The sequence below is a fragment of the Microcebus murinus genome, chromosome 17 (genome assembly GCF_040939455.1).
Source record: "Microcebus murinus isolate Inina chromosome 17, M.murinus_Inina_mat1.0, whole genome shotgun sequence".
Lineage (NCBI taxonomy): Eukaryota > Metazoa > Chordata > Mammalia > Primates > Cheirogaleidae > Microcebus > Microcebus murinus.
Genome location: NC_134120.1, coordinates 42,228,429 through 42,253,272, shown reverse-complemented (window position 1 = coordinate 42,253,272; position 24,844 = coordinate 42,228,429). Strand labels below are relative to the sequence as shown.

Below are 24,844 nucleotides of genomic sequence, written 5' to 3'. Positions count from 1 at the left end.
CCCATGAATTTTGTCACGGAGTGGTAAAGAAAACGAGCAGTCCTTTCTCATCTGCCCCATCATGACAGCTACTATCCCAGAGGTAACCGGAAAGGTGCGGGCAGCTCCACCAACAAGGTCGGCTCCCCATCAGGTCCTGGCCATCCTGTGTGTGCTGCAAGCTGAGGCTTTGAGGGGAAAATAACAAATCCCCTGAAAATAAGCCCTAGGGTGTCTTCTTGAGGAAAAATAAATATAAGACCCTGTCTTATTTTCAGGGAAACACGGTAGTACGTTGATGGTTTGAGAAGTTCCGTGCTGGTGATTTTAATCTTAAAAATGAGCCACGTGGGCAATCTTAGACCAAGGTAGATAATGATGAGCTGAAAGCTATAGTAGAAGCAAATCCATTTCAACCTATGTATGAATTAGCAGCAAGGTTTGACGTTACTATTCCAACAATATTGAACTATTTGAAACAAATTGGCAAGGTATAGAAGCTGGATAGATCGGTTCCACATGAATTAAACGAACGTCAGAAGAGAAATCGTCTTGAAGCTTGCCTTTCTTTGTTGTCATGACATAAAGGTGAACCATTTCTACACCTTAGTGTTATGTGTGATGAAAAATGAATTTTTTTTTGTCAATCACAAGCCTTCAGACAATGAAGTGCCGAAACACAATCCAAAACTGAATATTCATCACATAAAGCTAATGGTGTCTTTTTGGTGGTCCAGCGCTGGTATTATCCACTGCAGCTTCATGAAACCTAGTCAGCTGATTATAGCAGATGTCTACTGCAACCAATTGGATGAAATGATGAGGATGCTTGCAATTAAGCAGCCGAGATTGGTCAATAGAGACAGGCTAATCCTCTTTCAGGACAGCATTCGACCACATGTCACAGGAGCAGTGCTGCCCAAACTAGAGGCTGGACTTGGAAACTTTCTGTCATCCATTGTATTCACCAGACCTTGCACCAACTGACTACCACTTCTTCCAAGCTTTGGACCTCTTCTTGCAAGGAAAAATATTCAGTTCTCACCAGCTATGGAAAATACCTTTCATGATTTCATTGACACTTGTTCTCTAGGCTTCTTCACTGCTAGTATAAACAAGCTTCTGTTAAGATGGCAAAACTGTGTTCATAGTTTAGGCACATACTTTGATTAATTGCATTGCTGCTTGTTTGAGACATAATACACTGCATTTTTATTGGAAATTGGACATTTCATATTTAATGACCTAATAGTAAAGATATTTGCTTATTTTTAATATCCATTTCCCCAAGTGACTCTATTACTTGTGTTTCTTTCTTAACAGAATTGTAGACATTTTTTTTTTTTTTTGAGACAGAGTCTCACTTTGTTGCCCAGGCTAGAGTGAGTGCTGTGGCATCAGCCTAGCTCACAGCAACCTCAGACTCCTGGGCTCAAGCAATCCTCCTGCCTCAGCCTCCCGAGTAGCTGGGACTACAGGCATGCACCACCATGCCCAGCTAATTTTTTTCTATATATATTAGTTGGCCAATTAATTTCTTTCTATTTATAGTAGAGACGGGGTCTTGCTCTTGCTCAGGCTGGTTTCGAACTCCTGACCTCAAGCAATCCGCCCGCCTCTGCCTCCCAGAGAGCTAGGATTACAGGTGTGAGCCACTGCGCCCTGCCGAATTGTAGACATTTGATAGGTAAGTGGCCAAGTACATTCAATAGTCACTTTCGAAATATTACTGTTTTCCAGACATAAGTGAAAACCAAATATAATTATTAGTACATTATTAATGTAGTAACTTTCAATTTTAGCTTGAAGTAAAACTGAACTCCTAAAATAAATTGAACCAAAATATTTAGAAAAAAATTTTGTTGTTGCATCGTATCTTTTCCTTGTACCTAATAATTATGAAGTAGGAAAAATCTTAAAGAATTTTCAGTAAGGCTGGGCACAGTGGTTCATACCTGTAATCCCAGCACTTTGGAAGGCCAAGAGCAGGAGGATCGCTTGAGGCCAGGGATTGAAAGTTACAATGAGCTACGATTGTGCCACTATACTTCAGCCTAGACAACATAGCGAGACCCCATCTCTACAAAAGATTAAGAAATTAGCCAGGCATGGTGACTTATGCCTGCAGTCTCAGCTACTGGGAAGGCTGAGGTGGGAGGATCTTTTGAGCCAGGAGTTTGAGGTTACAGTATGCTATGACTATACCACTACATTCCAACCTGGGCAACAGAGTGAAATCCTATCTCTAAAATCAAGTCTGCTTATTGCCTTTGAATTTGTAGTTCTCACAGGACAGGAAAAATACTTTCAATGTATAAATTTTGGTTTCTTAACATGCTGGTGGCCAGTATTTTTTTTAAGAGAAGAGGAAATATTAATAAAAATGGAGTAGGAAAAAAATTGTTAATTGTTTTATTGGCTCAACTAGTTGACCCTCAGTTCTTATTGGACTGACCAACTGGGATCCAAACTTAAGCCATTTGTCTGTTTTTTTAATTTCTTTTTTGCATTCTATGTAAGAGTGAGAAGAAAGGGAATTTAGTTGTTTGTTGATTTTAATCTTAAAAAGGACTAATGAAAATTTTGGTGTAGTACAAGTTCTTAAGGTAAATAAAGAAATGAAAAAAAATGTCCATGAAGATTGAATCCAAATAAAGCCCACCCTTTATTCACCATATATAATTTAGGAGTCATATAGGAAATTCTTCATGGGCTATAATTTAATCAGAATGTATATAATACAATAGTCTTGATATATAGGTTGGTTAATTCTAGTTTATTTAAATATACTTGAGAGATTTTTTTAGGTTTTGCAGGGATACATTAGAATTTATGGAAAATAAAACCTAGAGACTATTTACAGCGTACATACCCTTTTATTTTTATATTATTCAAGAAAATTTTCAAACAGCAAGATGAAAGTTCATAGTGAACATCTCTATACTGGCCACTAACAATTTACAATTACTGCATTTGACTTATCATGTATTTATCCAGCTATCAATCCATCTTAATTTCTTTTTTGTGGGGTTGGGGGCTGGGGAGAGTCTGGCTCTGTCACCCATGGTAGAATGTAGTCATGTGACCATAGCTCACAGCAACCTCAAACTCCTGGGCTCAAGCAATCCTGCTTTAGCTCAGCCACCCAAGTAGGTGGGGATTACAGGATCGCGCTACTAAGCATGGCTAATTATTTCTATTTTTATTTCTGTTTTTAGTAGAGACAGGATCTCACTTTTGCTCAGGTTGGTCTTACACTCCTGACCTCAAGCCGTCCTTCTGCCTCGGCCTTGGCCTCGGCCTCTCGGAGCACTAGGATTACTGGTGTGAGCCACTATGCCCGGCCTAATCTATCTTAATTTTTTGCTGGATTTCAATAACTTCTTTTTAAGCAATGAAACATTCATATTAGTAACTACGGTTCTATATTTGTTAACGTTTTTCCTTAAGAGATGAAATTTACATACAATGATGTGCACTAATTTTAAGTATGCCATAGGATCAATTTTGACAGTCAGTTCAAAGCCCTATCAAGATATAGAATGTTGCTATCACCTCAGAGTTCTCTCATGCCCCTTCCCAGTCAGTCTCCACCCCCATTTTCCCATAAGCAATGACTCTGATGATAGTTTTCTCCTTCAGATTAGTTTTGCTTGTTCTAGAACTTTGTATAAATGGAATCATACAATAAGGGTGTTCCTATCTACTTGTTTAATCTATACTTGTGTTTCTTTGCTTCCTTTCCTCATGAAATTTAAGAATAGTTCCTTGTCAGATATCCTGGATCATGGTTAATGTGAAAACAACTGTCACTGAAAGAATATTACTGTAGCATTTCTAGACCTGTAGTTTCTATAAACTATTAGAACATTAATTTATGTTAGTATCCTAATAAAACATCAGACCTTGACCTGTCAAGAGAGAAAAACTAAGGTATATACTCTTTTCTTAATTCCAGAGGCTTTTTCAAGGGAAAGTAAATAAAGGACTTCATTTTTTAAAGAACATAATAGCTCTTTCTTTTGCTTGCCAAATAAGTGCAGATACCAATTTCCATCTCTCTAGAGTAACTTTAGTGTCCATAAGAGTCTTAATACTATGGTTTTATGTGATACTTTCTTTGGAAGAACAAAAATGAATTCTCTCACACGCTATCACTCATTTTATTTGGCAAGTGTGCAGGAGTGCTGCCATATTTTTTTTTAGACTAGGTACATCTACTTCCCCAGCTATCAGTTATTAAGATGAGACGTAATGGGGATCTAGGGTTAAGTCCCAGCTCAAAACTTTGTGTTGTATTTTTGGGTACCCACCAAAAATGGTATGAAGATATACCTGATGTCAACCTAAATAACAGAGACTCTCTAAAAGAAACGTATTTATTTGGGAACAGAGTATTGCAGTGGGAATACACATGCCATAGTAAGCTATGTGTGTATTGAGAGAGGTAAAGGAAGACCAAGATTTTTAAAGGAAAAATGAAGAGCATTAAATAATTGTTTTGAAATTATTATCCTCAGCTACACAGATCAATAACAAAGGTGACACCAGTCTGAGGTTGAACAGGCAGTTGCTGAACAGATGTCTTTGCAAAATTATTTTTTGTATAAGGTTATGATGGCCTTTTTACAAGGTTGTGGTTTTGGCAGTCTTTTGTGATAGTTTTTTGTTATTAGGCATATAAGCATAAGAACAGTCTCTTAGACTTCCCTTGCTCTATTTGTCAATGTTTTCTTTTTTTCTTTTTAAAACAGAGGTGACTTCATTTTGATTCTGACAACTTTTATATTGGTAAACAACTTTCTTAGTATTTGATTACTATTTTTCATAATTAAAATTCTGAAAAGAATACCTAATAAAGAGCATTAAGGAAGAAAATACAATTTCCCTAAGTAATTGCCCTTATTTCCCTAAATAAGGTGGAATTGTTGGAAGTGTTTCTTTTGATTTTCACTTTGAAAGAATAAGGGGAACTTTGAATGAATATATTACTTTGTATAATTTTAACCTGATTCCTAGGACTTTGTAATACATGAATGAGTGTGATATAAGCTTTATTGAAACGTACCAGGCATGGTGGCTCATACTTATAATTCTAGTGGTTTGCAGGGCAGAGGTAGGAGGAACTTGAAGCTGGGAGTTGAAGCTAGGAGACAAGTCTGGGCAACAGGTAAGACCCTGTCTCTACAAAAAAAATAATAAAAAGCCAGGTGTGGTGGCCTATGCCTGTCGTCCTAGCTACTAGGAAACTAGTAGGGAAGCTGAAGTGGGAGTGAGTATTCCTTGAGCCCAGGAGTTTGAGGTTATAGTGAGCTATGATCATGCTACAGTATTCCAGCCTGGGCAACAGAGTGAGACCCTGTCTGTAAAGAGAAGAGTTCATCTATTCCCAAATAATGATGGTAATTGAATTATTCTAACTTATATTTCTCCTTCAGGGGCATTAGATCCTATAGAATTACTTACTAGGACATTTGTGGTTTTTGTTACTTTTTTTTCTTAAGTACACATTAGACTTTTAAATTTTATTACAAAAAATTAGGAAGTTGAACAAATTTTACTCCTCAAGTTCCGTTCAGAAGTTTGTTTTAAGATTATGCCTTTATCTGTATTAGCTGTATAAGAGTTTTAAGTTCTAAATAGTTCATTATCAATAGCTGGCTCAATACATAGTGACTGTTTTTTCTTCTTTGAAGTAAAAAAAATGATGCTCTATTATTCTGTCTTTTCTTTAAAGCTAAAAGTAAGGCCCTGCTATTATTATAATGTCTTTTCCTTTATTTCCAACCTTTGGAAATCCTCTGGATTTCTTGAACTGTTATCTTGAAGAATGCCTTTTAGCGTTGTCACTTTCCAAATGGTTAAAAAAAATACTTTAAAAAAATGGCACATAAAAAGTTCTTATCTTTCAGTGATATATTTTGAAATATTTATGGATAAAAAGATGTGTCTGAGATTTGCTTTAAAATAATTGAGGGTGACAAGGGAGTGGGTAGGGATACAGATGAAACAAGATTGGTCAAAAATAATCATTGTTGAACCTAGGTAATAGTATAAGTGGTTTTATTTTATTCTCTCTACTTTTGAGTATGTTTGAAATTTTCCACAATAGGTTAAAAAATGAAAACAGAATCCATATAGAGATTTAAATTTAGCAGTATGAAATATAAATTTGAATTGTACTCTAAAAATATGTGAGATAGTCATGTTCTTTACTTTTGAACAAAATAATTTTACTACATAAAAATTTAAATTTTAAGTAGGTATTCTTGTTATGTCAAGATAAAGGTATATTTACAGGTGAGTGAGCACAGTCTTTTGTTAAAACTGCAAACATAACCTTTTCTAAAGCTGGTTAAATAGGATGATTGTATTGACAGTTCTCATTGTTTCAGGTAGTTCAGCAGCCTACAGGAGGCATTGCGAAACAAGTGACCACACTTCCTCATTCCTCAGCATTGACCATTCAGAAATCTGGACAAAAGAAGATGCCAGTGAACACTGTAATACCTACCAGTCAATTTCCTACAGGTAGACGCTGGCCTATCCCAGCCCTTTCTCATTGGGTTTGGAACATGTAGAAGAGTTTTGCATAATTTTGTTGTTGTTATATTAATGGAGATTGGTCTTTTAAAGTTGGCAATTTACAAAAGAAGACTGAAAGATGACTACTTATTAAATTTATTGTACAATGTAGGCATATATGTTGTTTTGGAATAAAAGAAGAAACTACTAATGGCATTCTGTAATTAGATAAAATAAGCTAGTAAATGAGGACTTTTTAAACTTACAGAATTTGCTATAGTCTTATTTCTTCTTAAAATATAGTTCTTTCGCTAAGTTTGGATATTAGGCCAGTGCAGTAACTCGTCTGTAATTCCAGCACTTTTGGGAGGCTGAGGCCAGAGGATCTCTTGAGGCTGGGAGTTTGAAATTAGCTTGGGTAACATAATGAGACTTCATCACTACAATAAGTAAAAGAAAAAAAAATTGAGCTATGCATGGTGGTACCTCCTGTAGTCTCAAGCTACTTGGGAAGGTGAGTCAGGAGGATTGCTTGAGCCCAGGAGTTTGAGTCTGCAGTGAGCTATGATTGTGCCACTGCACTCCAGCCTGGGAAAGAGCTGCTGTCTCCTTAAAACAAATAATAAATAAATAATCAGTCTTACATGTGTAAGGTAGAGCTTTAATGTGTTTTGAAAATATACTGATGCAGATAACATGTTTCAGTAACCTTTTGTTCCTGTTTTGTAATGCTGCTAATTCTATAGACAATTTGAAACCATGTAAAAAGAGATGGAGTGATCTTTATTTCATAAGATCATTTCTTATACAAGGAATAAATTCTTTGTCTTGTTTGAATTTATGAATAGTTCTAGGGCAACTTGAAATTTTCTTTGATTATTCTATATAGATTAAAAACTGTTGTCCTGAATTTTTCTTAATGTGGCATGATTGCTTTTTTGTATTCTACTTTTTTCTTTCTTGTTTTGTTTTTATAGCTTCCATTGTAAAGCAAATTACTCTGCCTGGAAATAAAATTTTGTCGCTCCAAACATCTCCTATTCAGAAAAGTAAAATAAAGGAGAATGGAACAACTTGCTTCAGGTAAAGAAAATAGTTAAACATGGTTTAAGGAAGTAATATTTAGGAAACAAAGAGATGACAGAATAATACCTTAATAAAATAGATTTATTGATGCCTTTTTAGAAAGCTAACAGCACTTTATTGAGTATAATTTATATATAATAAAGTACACAAAAGTGTATAGCTCAATGAATTTTTGTCAAATATATACCTATGTAATCATAATCCAGATCAAGATAATGAACATATTCATTTGTGCACCTTTGTGCACCTTTCAAATTAATTAGCCCGTATCCTGACTCGGCAGCCACTCAGCCACTGTTTTTATGTCTATCACCATAGATCATTTTTGTCTATTCTTAAACTTCACATAAATGAAATATTACATTATCATGTACTCTTTTGCATCTGACTATTGTTACTCAGCATCTTTTTGAGATTATCCATATTATTTTGAATATTAGAAGATTCTTTTATATTGCTGAGAAGTATTTCATTTTATGAAATTACATTTGTTTATCCTTTTTGCTGTTGATGGACATTTGGTTGGTTTCCAGTTTTTAGCAATCATATATAAAGCTTCTATAAAACATTCACATATGGAATTTTGTGTGAATGTAGATTTTCATTTCTTTGTAGTAAATATCTAGGAGTATAATTACTGAGTCATTATGTGTTTAACTGTTTAAAGTCCTACTAAACTGTTTAACAAAGTGACTGTAGCATTTTGCATTCCCACCAGCAGTGATGAGAAGTTCAGTTGCTCTCCAACTTTGTCAGTACTTGGTACTCTCAGTTCTTTTAATTTTTCACCATTCTAATAGGTGTGTAGTGGTTATTATAATTGTGCTTTTAATTTGCATTTTCCCAATGACTAAAGATGTTGATCATCTATTCTTATGCCTGTTATTCTCATAAATCTTTCTCCCATTTTTGTTTATTGTCTATTTTTGTTTTCTTATGGTTCAGTTTTTAAGAGTTTTTAAAATATATTTAAGATCTAAGTCATTTTCCAGATAAATGATTTGGAAATGCTTTCTTTGTGGCATGATTTTTTTCATTCTCTTAACAGTATCTTTCACAGAGCAAAAGTTATTAATTTTTTGTTGATTTTCAATTCATTAATTTTTTTCTCTTGTAGATTATTCTTTTCACATCTTATGTAAGAGATATTTGTGTAACCCAGGGTTACAAAGATTTTCTCCTATGCTTTGGTCTAGAATTTTTATAGTTTTTGACTTGTCTTTTTTGTTTTATTGCTATCCTTTAATTCACACTTATTGTCTGTCTATATAAAAACCATCATGTTCACATTCTACACTTCCCCCATTTTAATTGCATAATTTCTTCTTCACAACATATACCTTTGATACTTCAGTCTTCCTTCTTCATCCCTTCCTATATTTGTTGTTAGTCTACTTTTATATGCATTTATTAAAGTGCTTACCTTCTGTCCCTTTTCTGAAGTGTTCTCGATCATGTCTTGATTGGATGAAGTTCATCTACTAGCAGGTTCCTTGAGAAAGGTTCATAGGTGTAGAATTCCCTAAGTTCTTGTGTGGTAAAACTGTTTTTCAGTGTCCTTGATACTTAAAGGACAGTTTGGCTGGATATGAATTAACACTTTTTGTATTGCATTTTTAAAAAAGGCTGTTTCATTATTGTCTTGATTTGTATGTTGTTATTATTCAACCTTTTTGTCTGAAGGCCTTGGGGATTTTTTCTTTAGTTTTGAAATCTCATAGTTTTATACTAGGATACGTAGTTAAGGTAATTAGTCTAGCTTAATTTTCCTAGGTTTCCATTTGCCCTTTCAGAATGTAGATTCTGGTCTTTTATAATTTGTGGAAAGTTTTCTTGGATTATAGTTTTAAATATTCTAGTTCATTGTTTTGTGTTTTTTTTTCCTTCAGAGATTTCAGTAATATGAATTTTATTCCTTTTGTTTCTATCTCATTTTTATTACTTTGTCTCTAACTCTTTTTTACATTTTAAAATTTGTTATTGACTTTAATTTTATTTTTTATTTCAAAATATTAATTTAAGGGGATGTGAGTGTTTTTGTTACATGGGTATCTTGTGTAATGCTTAAGTCAGGGCATTTGATGTGCCCATCACCAGAATAGTGTTCTTTGTACCCAATAGGTAAATTTTTATTCCACACACGCACCACCTACCCTCCCCTCTTTTTTTTTTTTTTTGAGACAGAGTCTCACCTTGTTGCCCAGTGAGTGCCGTGGTGTCAGCCTAGCTCACAGCAACCTCAGACTCCTGGGCTCAAGCAATCCTGCTGCCTCAGCCTCCCGAGTATCTGGGACTAAATGCATGTGCCACCATGCCCGGCTAATTTTTTCTATATATATTAGTTGGCCAATTAATTACTTTCTATTTAGAGATGGGGTCTCACTCTTGCTCTGGGTGGTTTCAAACTCCTGACCTTGAGGGATCCGCCCGCTTCACCCTCCCAGAGTGCTAGGATTACAGTCGTGAGCCACCGCGACCGGCCAATGTGGCCGATTTTGATAAAATGTTATGAGCACTTAGAGAAAAATGTATATTAAGTTTTGGGGAGCAGATTTTTGTTTTTATTTTTGGGATAGACTCTCACTCTTGTTACCTGAGGTGGAGTGCAGTGGTGTCATCATAGCTCATTGCAACCTCAAACTGGACTCAAGCGATCCTCCTGCTTCAGCCTCCCGAGTAGCTGGGACTACAGACGTGTGTCACCATGCCCAGCTAATTTTTTTTGTTTTTAGTAGAGACAGGTCTCATGCTTGCTCAGGCTGGTCTTCAACTCCTAACCTCAAGTGATCATCCTGTCTCAACCTCCCAGAGTACTAGGATTATAGGCATGAGCCACCACACCCGGCCTTATTATTTCTGATAATTTTCAGATTATTTGAAGTTATTTATATAGATGGCATCAATAAGTGTTCACAGTAAGGTAAATGTGTAAGGAAGTCACTTTGAGTAAAACCACTGAGAAACAGGAACATATCTGCAGTTCCAGTGACTTTAAGAATTGGATGTGGGGCCAGGCACAGTGACTCACACCTGTAATCCTAGCACTCTGAGAGGCCGAGGCGGGCGGATTGCTCGGGGTCAGGAGTTCAAAACCAGCCTGAGCAAGAGCGAGACCCCATCTCTACTATAAACCGAAAGAAATTAATTGGCCAACTAATATATATAGAAAAAATTAGCCTGGCATGGTGGCACATGCCTGTAGTCCCAGCTGCTCGGGAGGCCGAGGCAGGAGGATCGCTTGATTGAGCCCAGAAGTTTGAGGTTGCTGTGAGCTAGGCTGACACCACTGCACTCACTCTAGCCTGGGCAACAAAGTGAGACTCTGTCTCAAAAAATATATATATTTAAAAAAAAAAAAATTGGATGTGATCAAATATTGAATATTAAAAACCATTATAAAATGTTTAAAAATAAAATATGAAATCACAAAAATGAATAAGATATAATTATTTATTAAAAAACAAATACAGAAATTTGACAAAGAACCAAAGAGAACTTTTGGAAGTGAAAACTGTAGTTACTGAATTTAAAACTTTGTTGGGGCCGGGCGTGGTGGCTCACACCTGTAATCCTAGCACTCTGGGAGGCTGAGGCGGGCGGATTGCTCAAGGTCAGGAGTTCGAAACCAGCCTGAGCAAGAGCGAGACCCCGTCTCTACTATTAATAGAAAGAAATTAATTGGCCAACTAATACATACAGAAAAAATTAGCTGGGCATGGTGGCACCTGCCTGTAGTCCCAGCTACTCGGGAGGCTGAGGCAACAGGATTGCTTGAGCCCAGGAGTTTGAGGTTGCTGTGAGCTAGGATGACGCTACGGCACTCACTCTAGCCTGGGCAACAAAGCAAGACTCTGCCTCAAAAAAAAACCAAAACTTTGTTGGGTAGGTAAGTCAGGTTAAATGTGAGGGTCTAAATTGAGTTTGCTTTATTCCAGAGAGCATTTGTGCTTGTTTCTGGTAGGAACCACGGATGACTATTGGCTTGGAAACCATTCAGTCCTGTTCTAGGGAACCTGAGTTACCGAGGAGTCTCAGATACAGTAAGAGAGACTCAAGCACTAGTGCTAGACACAGGCATTTGCCCCTTAGAAAGTTCTTCCTTTAGGATGTGCTCATTGCTTACTTTTATTGACACCTTTTTTGAAGGAATCTGTGAACCCAGTAATGGAATGAAAATGCCTTCTGCTGGTCCAGTTACAGTGCTTTGTAAAATTGCTCCTCAGTAAATGTAGTCCATTTATTGCCTGAGGCAAAAATATCACCATTCATATTTTCTTTGGGAAATTTCTGGCTTATGACTTTTGCTCATTTATCTGTTGAGTGCTTTGTTGCTTTCTAGACTCATGTATACATACCGGAGAATAATTCTTTGTTGTATATGTTGTAAGTATTTTTCTCCCTATCTTTTCACAAGTTTAACTTGTAACTTTATTTTTAGTGTCTTGTATATGGAAATTTTAAATCACAAAGTTTAGCAGTCTCTTCCTTTATGGCTTTTGAATTCTAATATATCCTGCAGTATGAGCCCATAATGATGGGCTTTTATAATTTATCTTAACATATCTATACACACCTACTTCATGAATGCACTTTGCATCTTCAGTAGTTCTTGATTTTATCTTTGTAAATGTCTGAAGCAGAGATTAACTTTTTTCCCCAAATGGATTGTCTCAGCAATAGTTACTGAAGACCTCATCAACTTCCCCTTTCTTATTTGAAATGCCACCTTTATCTTATAGTAAATTCCCATTTATACAAAGGTACATTCCATGTTAGTGACATGTTTTTGTTTTATTTTGATGTTAATATTTGGTAGTTTTGATTGTTATAATGTCATTGTTTATATCAGAGAGTGTAAATCCTTTCTCTGTATTCCTTTTTATTAAAGGTATCTTGATTTTATTTGTTATATTTCTTTTTAGACAGAGTCTTGCTCTGTTGCCTGGGCTGTTGCAGTGTATCATAGCTCACAATAACCTCCCACTCCTGGGCTCAAGTGATCCTTGTGCCTCAGTCTCCCAAGTAACTGGAACTACAGGCAGTGCCACCTTGCCTGGATAATTTTTTCCATTTTTAGTAGAAATGTGGGTCTTACTGTTGCTCAGGCTAGTCTCGAACTCCCGAGCTCCAGCAATCTACCAGCCTTGGCTTCCTCGAGTGCTGGGATGATAGATGTGAGCCACTGTGCCTGACACTTGTTTTTTTTCTCTTGTGTGTGAATTTTACAATCAGCATGGCCATTCCATGAAAACTTCGTATTGAGATTATGTGATTAGGTTAATTTGGGGGAAGAATTGCCTTTTTTACAATATGAAAGCTTCCTATCTGAAACCATGGTTATATTTGTTAGAATTTGGTAAGGTTGTGGTTAACAGAAAAACTGAAAAATAGTTGCATGGAAAGATGGATTCTCATATTCAAGAAAACTGGAAGTAGTCCATCTATTGGCAGGTGTCATGTTCTTTTAGCGTTAGGGACCCATGCTCCTTGTTTGCTTTTTTTCTGTTCTTCAAATACACGATTCGCATAACTACTATACATTAGATGTGGTATATGTTAAACTCCCTGTCCCCCAGTCTTCATATGACATGGTCCTTCATATTTTAGTTACCTCCTTATATTTTGCTTGGCCAGCCAATATAAAGCAGCTTTCACAGTCGTATCTGCTGTCTTAAGGTATTTACCTAAAATTTTGTTCATGCGTTTGTTTACCCTTCCATGTATTTCCTACTCCTTTTTAAATCTTTGAGAGTTTAAAATAAGTGTCGCTTACTACTGTATGTGTATCTAATGTTTACAGCAATGCATGGTTCATAATAGATATTCAAATACCGAAATAATCAGTTTTGAAAAAGAGAACAGGAGTATTTATAATCTTAGCTATTTCTTAGATATCTTAGTTTTACAAAAAAGATAATCCTTTTCGTATTCATATAAGACTTTCTCGGCCGGGCGCGGTGGCTCACGCCTGTAATCCTAGCTCTTGGGAGGCCGAGGCGGGCGGATTGCTCAAGGTCAGGAGTTCAAAACCAGCCTGAGCAAGAGCAAGACCCAGTCTCTACTATAAATAGAAAGAAATTAATTGGCCAACTGATATATATATATAAAAATGAGCCGGGCATGGTGGCACATGCCTGTAGTCCCAGCTACTCGGGAGGCTGAGGCAGGAGGATCGCCTGAGCCCAGGAGTTTGAGGTTGCTGTGAGCTAGGCTGACGCCACGGCACTCACTCTAGCCTGGACAACAAAGCGAGACTCTGTCTCAAAAAAAAGACTTTCTAATAATTCAAATCCTATGTGGTTTTGTGCATATATTTTCATAGTGATATCTTTTTTTATTTGTTTGCTTTCCTGGATACTTACTGTCACTTCGGTTATTGTTAAAATGAAAAATAGACCCTTGGTATTGGCTCTGCTTGAAGCTCTGACTTGAGGTGGGAGGGGGAGCATGGGCAATATACGTAACCTTAACATTTGTACCCCCATAATATGCTGAAAAAGAAAAAGAGTGGCATTAGATCTTGTCTTGACTAAACTGGACAAGGTTTAATGACATAGAAAGATACCTGACTCATTTTTCAAAACTATCTAGTTAATTTAAAAGTTTTTTGGTTCATTTATGACTTTTTCCACTAAAAAAATCATGTTTTATTCTGCTTGTGACTGTAGTTTGGATGAATGTGGGAAGCTGTATAGTGCTTAAACACCAGAGGGTGCCAGAGATTCATGTTATATTGGTCATACTTTAGCATCAGAAGTGACAAATATTACAGTACCTTAGCCTCTTTGTATAGTCACCCCTATTTAAAATGGATATTTCTTGATAATAAGGAATTGATATTGATATTTTGATATGAAAATGATATATGGTTGTTTTAAGAGTCCTTATATTTTACAGATACATATTAAAAATAAAATATTTGTAGATGAATAATACATATTTTTTTCTGGTAGTGAAGATATTTTAACAGCTAGAAGTTCAGTTTAACTTTATCAGATATAAATTTAGGTAACTTTTCATCATATGTAACTCATTGTTTCATGTTTTAAGAGTTTATTTGAGCCAGGCACTGTGACTCATGCCTGCGATCCTAACACATTGACAGGCTGAGGTGGGAGGATCACAGGAGGCCAGGAGTTCGAGAACAGCCTGAGCAAGAGCAAGACCACATCTCTACTAAAAATAGAAAAAATTAACAAGGCATCATGGTGTGCACCTGTAGCCCCAGCTACCTGGGAGGCTGAGGCAAGAGGATCACATGAGCCCAGGAGTTTGAGGTTGCATTGAGCTATGATGACGCCACTGTACTCTAGTCTGGGCAGCAGCGTGAGACCCTCTCTCAACAGCAACAACAAAGCCTATTTGTCCTTGTCTGTACAAGTGTGTCAATAATATGCTGGCTACATAATATATGATACAATAGTTATTCCAGAGCAGGGATTTAAAAAAGAGGAAGTCCTTGGTGAGAAAAAAATCCTCTCATCTTGGAATGACAAGGGAGACAGAGAAGATGCCTCCATGTAAACTGTGTCCAGATTAGAACATAGGGTTAAAATGTAACAAAAAGATCTTAACAGAAATTAGGTTCTTGAATATTCCACACAGGGAAATTATATATGAATAAAGACTTGGAGATGAGATTGTGAAGGCTTTCTATCTACTAGTGTGAGTTTGACAGCTTCCCAATACTTAGATTTTCTGATCTGATTGGTGGAGATATTAACACATGATTTTTGGATTATGTATGAGTCTAAATTTGGAAGATCTGTATAACTCAGTGAACCAATATTTTCTATATTAGCAGTGCATGATGTTATAAAACCATGCATGGGTAAAAGATCTATTCAAACTGCAAGAGGACCAGTGGATTTTAAAGAGATTTACAAAATGAGAAGACAGTGCTACTGTTCTGACTATTTATTAATTTTGTTATGTTAGCGTTCATAAAAGTATGTTGTTTTTGTTAACATATAATTGATAATTAAAATTCCTACGTCATTCCCTAAAACACTAAAGTTTGAGAAGTACTATAGTATGCTATACTACATTTAAGAAGAAAGAGGAAATTTCCCATGAGAAAAATAACTTCAGAAAACATATAGAAGGAGGAATAAACAGGGTATTATGTGAGTTTACAGACATGCTACAGTAGAAAGGCCATGCCCGAGAGAGCTGAAAAAAAAATATTAAATTTTACTAGGGATTTAATAATCCACGGAAAGAAATCAATCTTCCTAAAATTAAATTTTTTGTTTATATTTTTATTTTTATTTATTTTTTTTTTTGGCTCATAACAGACCTGGAGATGTTTATATTTTTAAAACAAATTATTTATTTGACTAGGTAATAAGTACATTTTACGTAAATCTAAAAAGGTTACAAGAGGGAAAAATAAGACTTTTCCTCACTTTATCCTTCTGCTACCTAGGTGCCCAGCCTCAAGCCAGCTGCTATTACCAATTTGTTGTGTATCTTTCTAGATATAGCTAGGTAGTCCTTTTTTTCCCCTTGGTACAGAGTATTTTATTGATGGTACATGACAAGAAAAGACTCCCTAGATATAATCTTTTCAACACAGATGGTAATACACCATACATACATACATTTTTTTTTTTTTAAGAGACAGGATTTCTGTGTTGCCCAGGCTGGAGTACAGTCATACAACTCACTGCAACTTGGAACTCTTGGGCTCAAGGGATGCTCCTGCCTAGCCTTTTGTATAGCTGAGACTATAGGTGTGAGCCACCACACCTGGCTAATGTTTTAATTTCCTTCCCCTTTCTCTTTCCCTTCCTTCCCCCTCCCCTTATTCCTTTCTTTCCTCCTTTCCATTCCTCCTCCCCGCACCCTTCCTCTCCTCTCCTTTCTTTTCCTTTTCCTTAGAGATGAGGTTTTGCTATTTTGACCAGGCTGGTCTCCTGGTCTCAAGAAATCCTTCCACCTTGGCCTCTCAAAGTGCTGGGGTTATAGGTGTGAGCCACCATGGCCAGCCATGTTTTACATTTTGGTTTTTACAACTTAATAGTAGTAAATCTTGGAGATTGTCCCATAACAGTACATATCTGTTGTGATTTGATATTTTTAACAAAGTTCCATAACACATTAACTGCCATGTGAGTTGTATTTAACTCACGTTAGTTTTGAGCCTGGGGCTTGGTGAGGAATATGTATAGAACACCATAAAAAGTAACAAATTTTTCATTAAATTAGAAAGGATCGTTTTGTTTTCAAAAGGTTTTATTCTATTTTTGTAATAAAACACTGTGGCCCCAAGGAAAAAAAATTTTTTTTCTAGTGTGGCAGTCAATGTGATATTACAGTTTAGGTTGTTTCTATTGTTTTGTACCAGGAAAACAAAGCAGCAGTGACTATCATTTCACATAAATTTTAGGAAGAGTGATTTCTTCATTTAAATTGTCAAATAACGCCAAATAGCCCTTCATGAAAGTTGTATTAACAGATTATACTCACAGCAACAAAGCTTAAGATAGCGTATTTCCATGTATTCTGGTGAACTTTAAAAAAATGATTGCCTATGTAACAGGTCAAAGATTATATCTTATATTTCTGTTATGAGTTGAGTGGAACATCTGAGTCTTTTTTTTTTCTCCTGTTAACTGAAGATTCATATGCTTTGTCCATTTTTCCATTGGATCATTAGTCTTTTCTTTAGTTATTTATAAGAGCTAATTATATATTAAAGTATTTTCTTTTTCTATGTTATTAATTACTTCCTTTAGTCTTAAGTCTAAGGGTAGGGACTATTATTGTCCTAATTTTACTGAAGATGCAGTTTTAGCATGGTTAATTGCTTTATTTCACATAGATAATAAATGGTAGAGTCAGGATTCGAAGATAGGCAAAAAGTGACTCAGAACTTCATTTTTACTCATTGTTCTGCTTTTCAATATGTTATAATAGATAAACAGCTGTTCTGAGTGCATAGAAATGTTTAAAATATTTAGACATGATTTATGTACTACTTTGTTGGGCATGATAGGTGATGATGATTAATAATGATCAATAGGCCGGCCCAGTGGCTCACGCCTGTACTCCTACCACTCTGGGAGGCTGAGGTGGGTGGATCACTTAAGGTCAGGAGTTCGAAACCAGCGTTTTGAACACAAAAGAGAGACTCTGTCTCTACTAAAAATAGAAACAAATTAATTGACCAACTAAAAATATATAGAAAAACTTAGCTGGGCATGGTGGCGCATGCCTGTTATCCCAGCTACTCGGGAGGCTGAGGCAGAAGGATTGCTTGAGCCCAGAAGTTTGAGGTTGCTGTGAGCTAAGCTGATGCCATGGCACTCTAGCTCAGGCAACAGAGTGAGACTCTGTCTCAAAAAAAAAAAAAAAAAAAGATAATAATAATAATGTCAATAAAATTAGTCTAGTTGGAGTTTAAGGCAAACACATTGACTATTAAAAAAAGAAGACAGTAAGACCTACCATAACAGAGACAAACCTGTATTCTCAGAAATTCAAAAGATGTAGCAATTGGATAAATGATTTAAAAATAGCCTTGAATGTCAGGTTGAGTTCAGGGAAACAAGAATGGTTTTTGAACAGGAGAGTAATGTGATTCACTCTACTTTAGAAGAATTAGTCTAGTGCTGTTACAGGTGTTGAGGGTGGAAGATATTTAAGAAGGCAGGCATGAGCAATGGTCAACTTTATCAAAAGCTAAAGAATTAGATCAGTTTCAGAAGCCAGAATGCAAGGCATTTCTGATAAATGAGTGATATTTTTCTGTAATTTTTGCATAGTACTCTACTACACCCCATAGAATCTTGAGTTTGAAGGCTTTTTGTACTAAGGCAGTCTTCAGTTCGTTTTTCTGAATATCTTTTAAAACAAAACAGATTGTCTTTAATAGCACCTTCATCAGAAGACACTGCATCAGACTAGAAAACTTGAAGAATTGGTTCAGTGATTCTTGCTTTTGTCTCTCTTAAAATTAAAACCAAACCATAATCACAAATATCCCTCAGTATCAAAGCCTTTGTTACTGTCCTGGCCTATCTTACCATTACTGATAATGCTGCTAAAACACTGTGTTGTCTTTTCTTTCCTTCAGTTAACCTCCTTTCTTAGAGGAAGTTTTAAATGGTGTGGGTGCTGTTTATTGTGGTACCTTTTCCTCTTCCCTCAATAGTATCCTCCTCTACTCCTACTGCCATCTGTAACCATGGTAACTGGCAGCTGTACTAGAGGGAGCTGTATTCAGCTTGAGGCCAGATAGAAGGAGGGATGGCCGGCAAGAACCAATCTTAGTGGGCATTTAGTTCTCTGCTTATTTATAGGGAAAGGCTGCACAATTCTATTCAAAGACATGGAACTGTCCCCTCATTAACTGGATTCTGTTTGATTCTAAGTACTATGTTAGGTACTGATAGTTAAGTTAGCCTGGGACTGGTCTCTGCATCCTGTGTGTGAGATGTTAACAGGGCTGTATAGGAACCCTGCTACAGAAGCAAGGTGCAGTTTACAGGGGCTTGTGTGCCTGGCACACATCTGAGATTAGAGGCACTCAATGTTGTGTGTATGTATATTGTATAAAGGCCATGCGGCATTACCTTTAATAACTCCAGGTTTATTTTAAGGAAGGATGAAGTTATATGTTTAAACTTCATTTTATTCTATCTCATCTTTAGTTTTCTTTCCCTAAATGTTATTTTTGATATCACTAATCATTTTGATTAGGTAATCCACATACACAGTACAACATTCAAAAGTTAGAAAGGGGTATAATAAGGTATAAAGTAAGTCTTCTTCCTATCCCCACTTTCCTATTTCCCCCTGCAGAGGACAATTTTTCATGTATCTTTCCAAAGATATATTATGCCCATATAAGCTTGTATGTAGTCAAGGTGCAGTCTGTTCGTTTTAAGTCAGTCCAAAGAGAGCTCATTCTTTTAAGCGGCTGAGAGAAAACTTAGAAAGCATCTGAGTTATTCATTTTTTTCCTTTTTTGGAGGAGGAAACTGAATCCCAAAGATGTTAAGTAACTGGTTAGGATTCTCTTTTGCTGTGAACTGACTTTTAACTGATATTTACTTGGTCTTTTAAAAATATTTACTCAGGCCCTTGAAAATATTATTTTACTCAGATTTTGGTTCTTCTTTAGGCTTATGATATCTACCATTCTTATACTTTAGATGTTTAATATTTAAGTCTAGATATACTAACTTATTTACATATGGGACAAGGTGGTTCTCAGAGCCATGCTCAGCATCCTGTATCTCTGTCAATACCTTTGGAGTCCAACCATTTTCTTTAAACTGCATGTTTCATTTGGTAGTTTGAGAGATGACTTTTTTTTTCCCTGAGACAGAGTCTTGGCTAGAGTACAGTGGCGTCATCTTAGCTCACTGCAACCTCAAACTTCTAGGCTTAAGCAGTCCTCTTGCCTCAGCCTCCTGGGTAGCAGGGACTACAGGCCCAAGCCACCACACCCTGCTAAGTTTTCTATGTTTTGTAGAAACAGGGTGTGCTCTTGCTCAGGTTGGTCTTGAAATCCTGACCTCAAGTGATCATTCCGCTTAGCCTCCCAGAGTGCTAGGATTTCAGGTGGGAGCCACCGTGCCAGCCTGAGGTAACTTTTTTTCTTTTTCCTATTACAGAGACATACTTTTTTTTTAATGGTACAAAAATACATATTTAGGATTAGCCAACTGGACTTGGTTAACATGACCCCAATTTTGTTGGTAACACCCAAAGCATTGTAATTGGGAGTGAATCAAACATATGCCACCTTCTCTCCATTAGGCCTGATCAAGGTGTTGACCTTGGCCACATCAATGTCAAAGAGCTTCTTCACAGCCTATTTGATCTGGTGCTTGTTGGCTTTGACATCCGCAAGGAACACAAGTGTGTTGTCTCCCGTCTTCTTTATGGCACACTCAGTGATGGGGGGAACTTGATGATGGCATAGTGGTCAAACTAGTTTCTCCTGAGGGTGCTCTTGCAAGGATATTTGGGCTGCCTCTGGAGCCGCCAGCCGCAGCGTCTTCATCCGCCGGAAATTGCACGATGTATGAATCTTTGTGTGTATGTGTGGCTGTGGATACCTTAAGCATTACTTTCTTTTTTTTTTTTTTGAGACAGAGTCTCACTTTGTTGCCCAGGTTAAAGTGAGTGCCATGGCATCAGCCTAGCTCACAGCAACCTCACACTCCTGGGCTTAGGCAATCCTCTTGCCTCCGTCTCCCGAGTAGCTGGGACTACAGGCATGCGCCACCATGCCCGGCTAATTTTTTCTATATATATTAGTTGGCCAATTAATTTCTTTCTATTTATAGTAGAGACTGGGGTCTCGCTCTTGCTCAGGCTGGTTTTAAACTCCTGACCTTGAGCAATCCACCTGCCTCGGCCTCCCAGAGTGCTAGGATTATAGGCGTGAGCCACTGCGAAGCATTACCTTCTTGCCCTTCAAAGCCTTTGCTTTGGCTTTGGAAGGGGCGGGAGCCTCCTGCTTCATCTTCTGTGCCATCTTATGAAAAGGCAACATACATTTTAATGTTGAGATTTTGTTATACCATTCAGATGATAAGACCATTGTGCTTTTCTCTTTATGTTCAGTTGCTGTGTCTAGCACTTTGTTTCATTTGGCTTGCATCTCTTATATATGTTTGAATATGGGTTCTTTCCCCCTCATCCCTAACATATTGTTTTTAAAAGTTGAGCACTAGAGGCCTGAATTTCTTGAACATTTGACAATTATAATTATTTTCCTTGCCTCCACACAAATGCATTACCACAGGGAGGTTTGTAATTTAAATCTTTGACATGAGACCACATGATATGTACCATTTAGCCCATGCAATAAAGAGAAACAATATCTTTTTTATATAATCTTGTTTGTGTTTTGCATTGTTGTATGAATTATAACCAGTAAAGTGCTTGTTATTACATAAGGTGGTAAGGATGCTGTGAGGGAATTTTATATTTCTTTCTTCCGTCTCTTCTCTATGCTTAAATATATATGAGGGCTGTCCGGAAAGTATCCAGCCATGTAACCATTCTTGTTATGGTAACAATGGCTGGATACTTTCCAGACAGCCTTTGTTTACTCATCTTAGTGCTGTGGCCAGGTAGCAATTCTGTCAGATAAAAACAACTGTTTGGTTTTGCTGGTGCAAAGCAAGGAGCCCAAATGTAGTTTGTGTTTTATATATATGTTCTTTATATGACATTGTGTGTATATGTATGTATATGTGTATGTGTAATTTTACATTTTATCTATAAGCCCTTTGCAGCCAATTGCTTGAGGATGTGGTTTAATGAATTCAATTGGTACATATGGAGCACACCAAAAGTCTGAAGCAGAAGACAAAAGTAGTTTTAGTGGCTTGGTTTTGGAAAAGCTAGTTGAGTAAGCTTCTTCTCAAGGGATGTGGGTGCTGACCTTTCAGGACCAGGCAGTTTCTGCTGGCCTTCAGTGGAACAGTGGTGTGCACTGGGAAATCTGAGGCACTTGGGTGAAAACAAAGATGTCTATTTTCATTTCTTTGTCTTTCACTGTAGAGGATTTGTAAATGAATTAGTCTAACTCCAGATACCTCTAGGTATATCTCATTTACCAAATTGAGAGAGGGAAAGATACACCCTCGCAGACAAAGTTGCTTCTGATTCATCTTTCTGATATTAGATGTACACTAGTGGTTAGGGACACCAATTAATTTTAAAGGCTTAGAGGGAAAGATAGTCTTTCTTCAATTCTCTTCTTTTTTTTTATTTTTTTATTTTTTATTTTTGTTAATTCTCTTCTTGGTTGGATAAATTAAGTAAAATAATATCATTAGTTATGAAGAGAGGTCTATGATTCTTTTTCTCTCTGAAACACGTCATTCATACGTACACACATATATATGTACCCCACAAAAAAACTACAACTTTTTTTTCTATTAGAGAGGAAGATGACATCAATGATGTGACTTCCATGGCAGGGGTCAACCTCAGTGAAGAAAATGCCTGTGTCTTAGCAACAAACTCTGAGTTGATTGGCACGCTCATTCAGTCATGTAAAGATGAACCCTTTCTTTTCATTGGAGCTCTACAAAAGAGAATTTTAGACATTGGTAAGTACAGAGTTTATGGTTATTGACCTGATAGAAATGTCTTTTTTGAGCAAAGTATTATCATAAGAGACCACCTGGGTTGGTTGTCCAGGAACTCTGAGGCTTAAATAAGTAAGGCTCTAGAAATCAAGATTTCATGGGTGTTACAGAAAGAAGTATTTTATTTTAAAAATGATTACTGTGACTTAAATTATATAATCTATGGTTTTGGGTTTTGATAATAGAAGTTCATATTTTATTCATATTTCTTAATAGGGAAAAAGTTGAGTTTATGTTTACATGAATATATAATATATTATTTTTTTTTCTGTCCTGGTCATTCCTTGCTTTGCCTTTAGGCATGTATGTGTCCAAATGCCCACTTACGTTACATGTTTTGTTTATGAAATATAGGGACAGCCAATGAGAGTAAGTCCCTTTTCCCTTTACTCTGAAATTTAAACCCATCCTTACTTTAAAAGAACCGGATTAGAATCTTAGGGTTTTCTCTAGGTCCAGTAGTATAGTTGTTATGTAGCTGCAGTGTGTGAAAGAAAATGGGTGAGAACATACTGCTGCTATTCTGAAACTGAACAGCTTTTAATTGTTGTTTGATTCCAAACTTACAGTAATGTGAAAGACTGCAATCTCCCCAAATTAGCTGAAAAAAAGAGACAAATTGGAGAGAGATTGTTGTATGTGAGTTAAATCATTTCTTGTAGCCTGACCCTGGGACTTAATAGAGACTAGCTGTACTTGACCCGTGTCAAATTTTGGGGGCCAGTACTAATAAGCATTGAATATACTTGAGTAAGACCTTTATATTTTATAATAAAAGTATAACATAAAATTTGGGCTGGGTGAGGTGGCTCATGCCTGTAATCCTAGCACTTTAGGAGGCCAAGGCGGGTGGATTGCTCGAGGTCAGGAATTCAAAACCAGCCTGAGCAAGAGCGAGACCCCGTCTCTACTATAAATAGAAAAAATTAATTGGCCAACTGATATATATAGAAAAAATTAGCTGGGCATGGTGGCACATGCCTGTAGTCCCAGCTACTCGGGAGGCTGAGGTAGTAGGATTGCTTGAGCCCAGGAGTTTGAGGTTGCTGTGAGGTAGGCTGACGCCACGGCACTCACTCTAGCCTGGGCAACAAAGTGAGACTCTGTTTCAAAAAAAAAAAAAAAAAAAATTGTGAAGGCTTCTGATTTTTATACACCCATGGTATATTTAAGGACTATAAAATATATTAGTAATAAATATTTTAGGTCTACTTCACAATTACTCAGTAAATAAATGTTTGACCTACTGCATGCTATACAAATGACCACTGTTTTAAATTTCTAATTTAAATTGAAGATCCATTATCTTTGTTTTGTTGTGAAAAATTATAATTTACATTTCTGCAAGATAGGAATTAAGAAGAGGTATTGGTAAAGTGTTTGCTGTTAGCTTGTGTTTTGCCTCCCTGCCTGCCTTCCATTTCCTTGTTTGCGTATATATTTTGTATTGTATTTGTATTGTTCCTTAATTGTATTATAGAACAAGCCTAAGCACTATACCTTACTGTAATAGCTTGGAAAATTTACTAATATTTTAACCCCTTAATGACATATAATTATCTAAAGATTTGGTGGAATATTTATAGTTACTTAGTTTTATCCATTTATACCTTCCTATACAAATTTTATTTCTAGTTTAATTAATTAATTAATTAATTAATTAATTTTTTTTTTTTTGAGACAGAGTCTCACTCTGTTGCCCAGGCTAGAGTGAGTGCCATGGCGTCAGCCTAGCTCACAGCAACCTCAAACTCCTGGGCTCAAGCAATCCTGCTGCCTCAGCCTCCCGAGTAGCTGGGATTACAGGCATGTGCCACCATGCCCGGCTAATTTTTTCTATATATATTAGTTGGCCAATTAATTTCTTTCTATTTATAGTAGAGACGGGGTCTCGCTCTTGCTCAGGCTGGTTTTGAACTCCTGACCTCGAGCAATCCGCCCGCCTCGGCCTCCCAGAGTGCTAGGATTACAGGCGTGAGCCACCACGCCCGGCCTCTAGTTTAATTTAAACCTAGATTATATGATAGAAACATTTTTAGCACTGAAAGAGTGTTTTCGAACACTTAGGACAGGGATTAGCACCCTTTTCCCCCAAAAGGCCAGTTAATAAATAGTTGCCACTTTGTTGTCCA

The 24,844-nt window shown here is 36.7% G+C and overlaps 1 protein-coding gene across 1 annotated transcript in view; it reads left to right on the top strand.

The window, feature by feature from the left end:
• Positions 1 to 24,844, top strand: part of TAF4B (TATA-box binding protein associated factor 4b) — a 121,235-nt gene that overhangs the window by 31,277 nt on the left and 65,114 nt on the right. Inside the window, exons 8-10 of the mRNA XM_012740445.3 lie at positions 6,375 to 6,510; positions 7,482 to 7,587; positions 22,504 to 22,673. Coding sequence (XP_012595899.2) covers positions 6,375 to 6,510; positions 7,482 to 7,587; positions 22,504 to 22,673 — 412 coding nt within the window. The remainder of the gene's footprint in view (positions 1 to 6,374; positions 6,511 to 7,481; positions 7,588 to 22,503; positions 22,674 to 24,844) is intronic.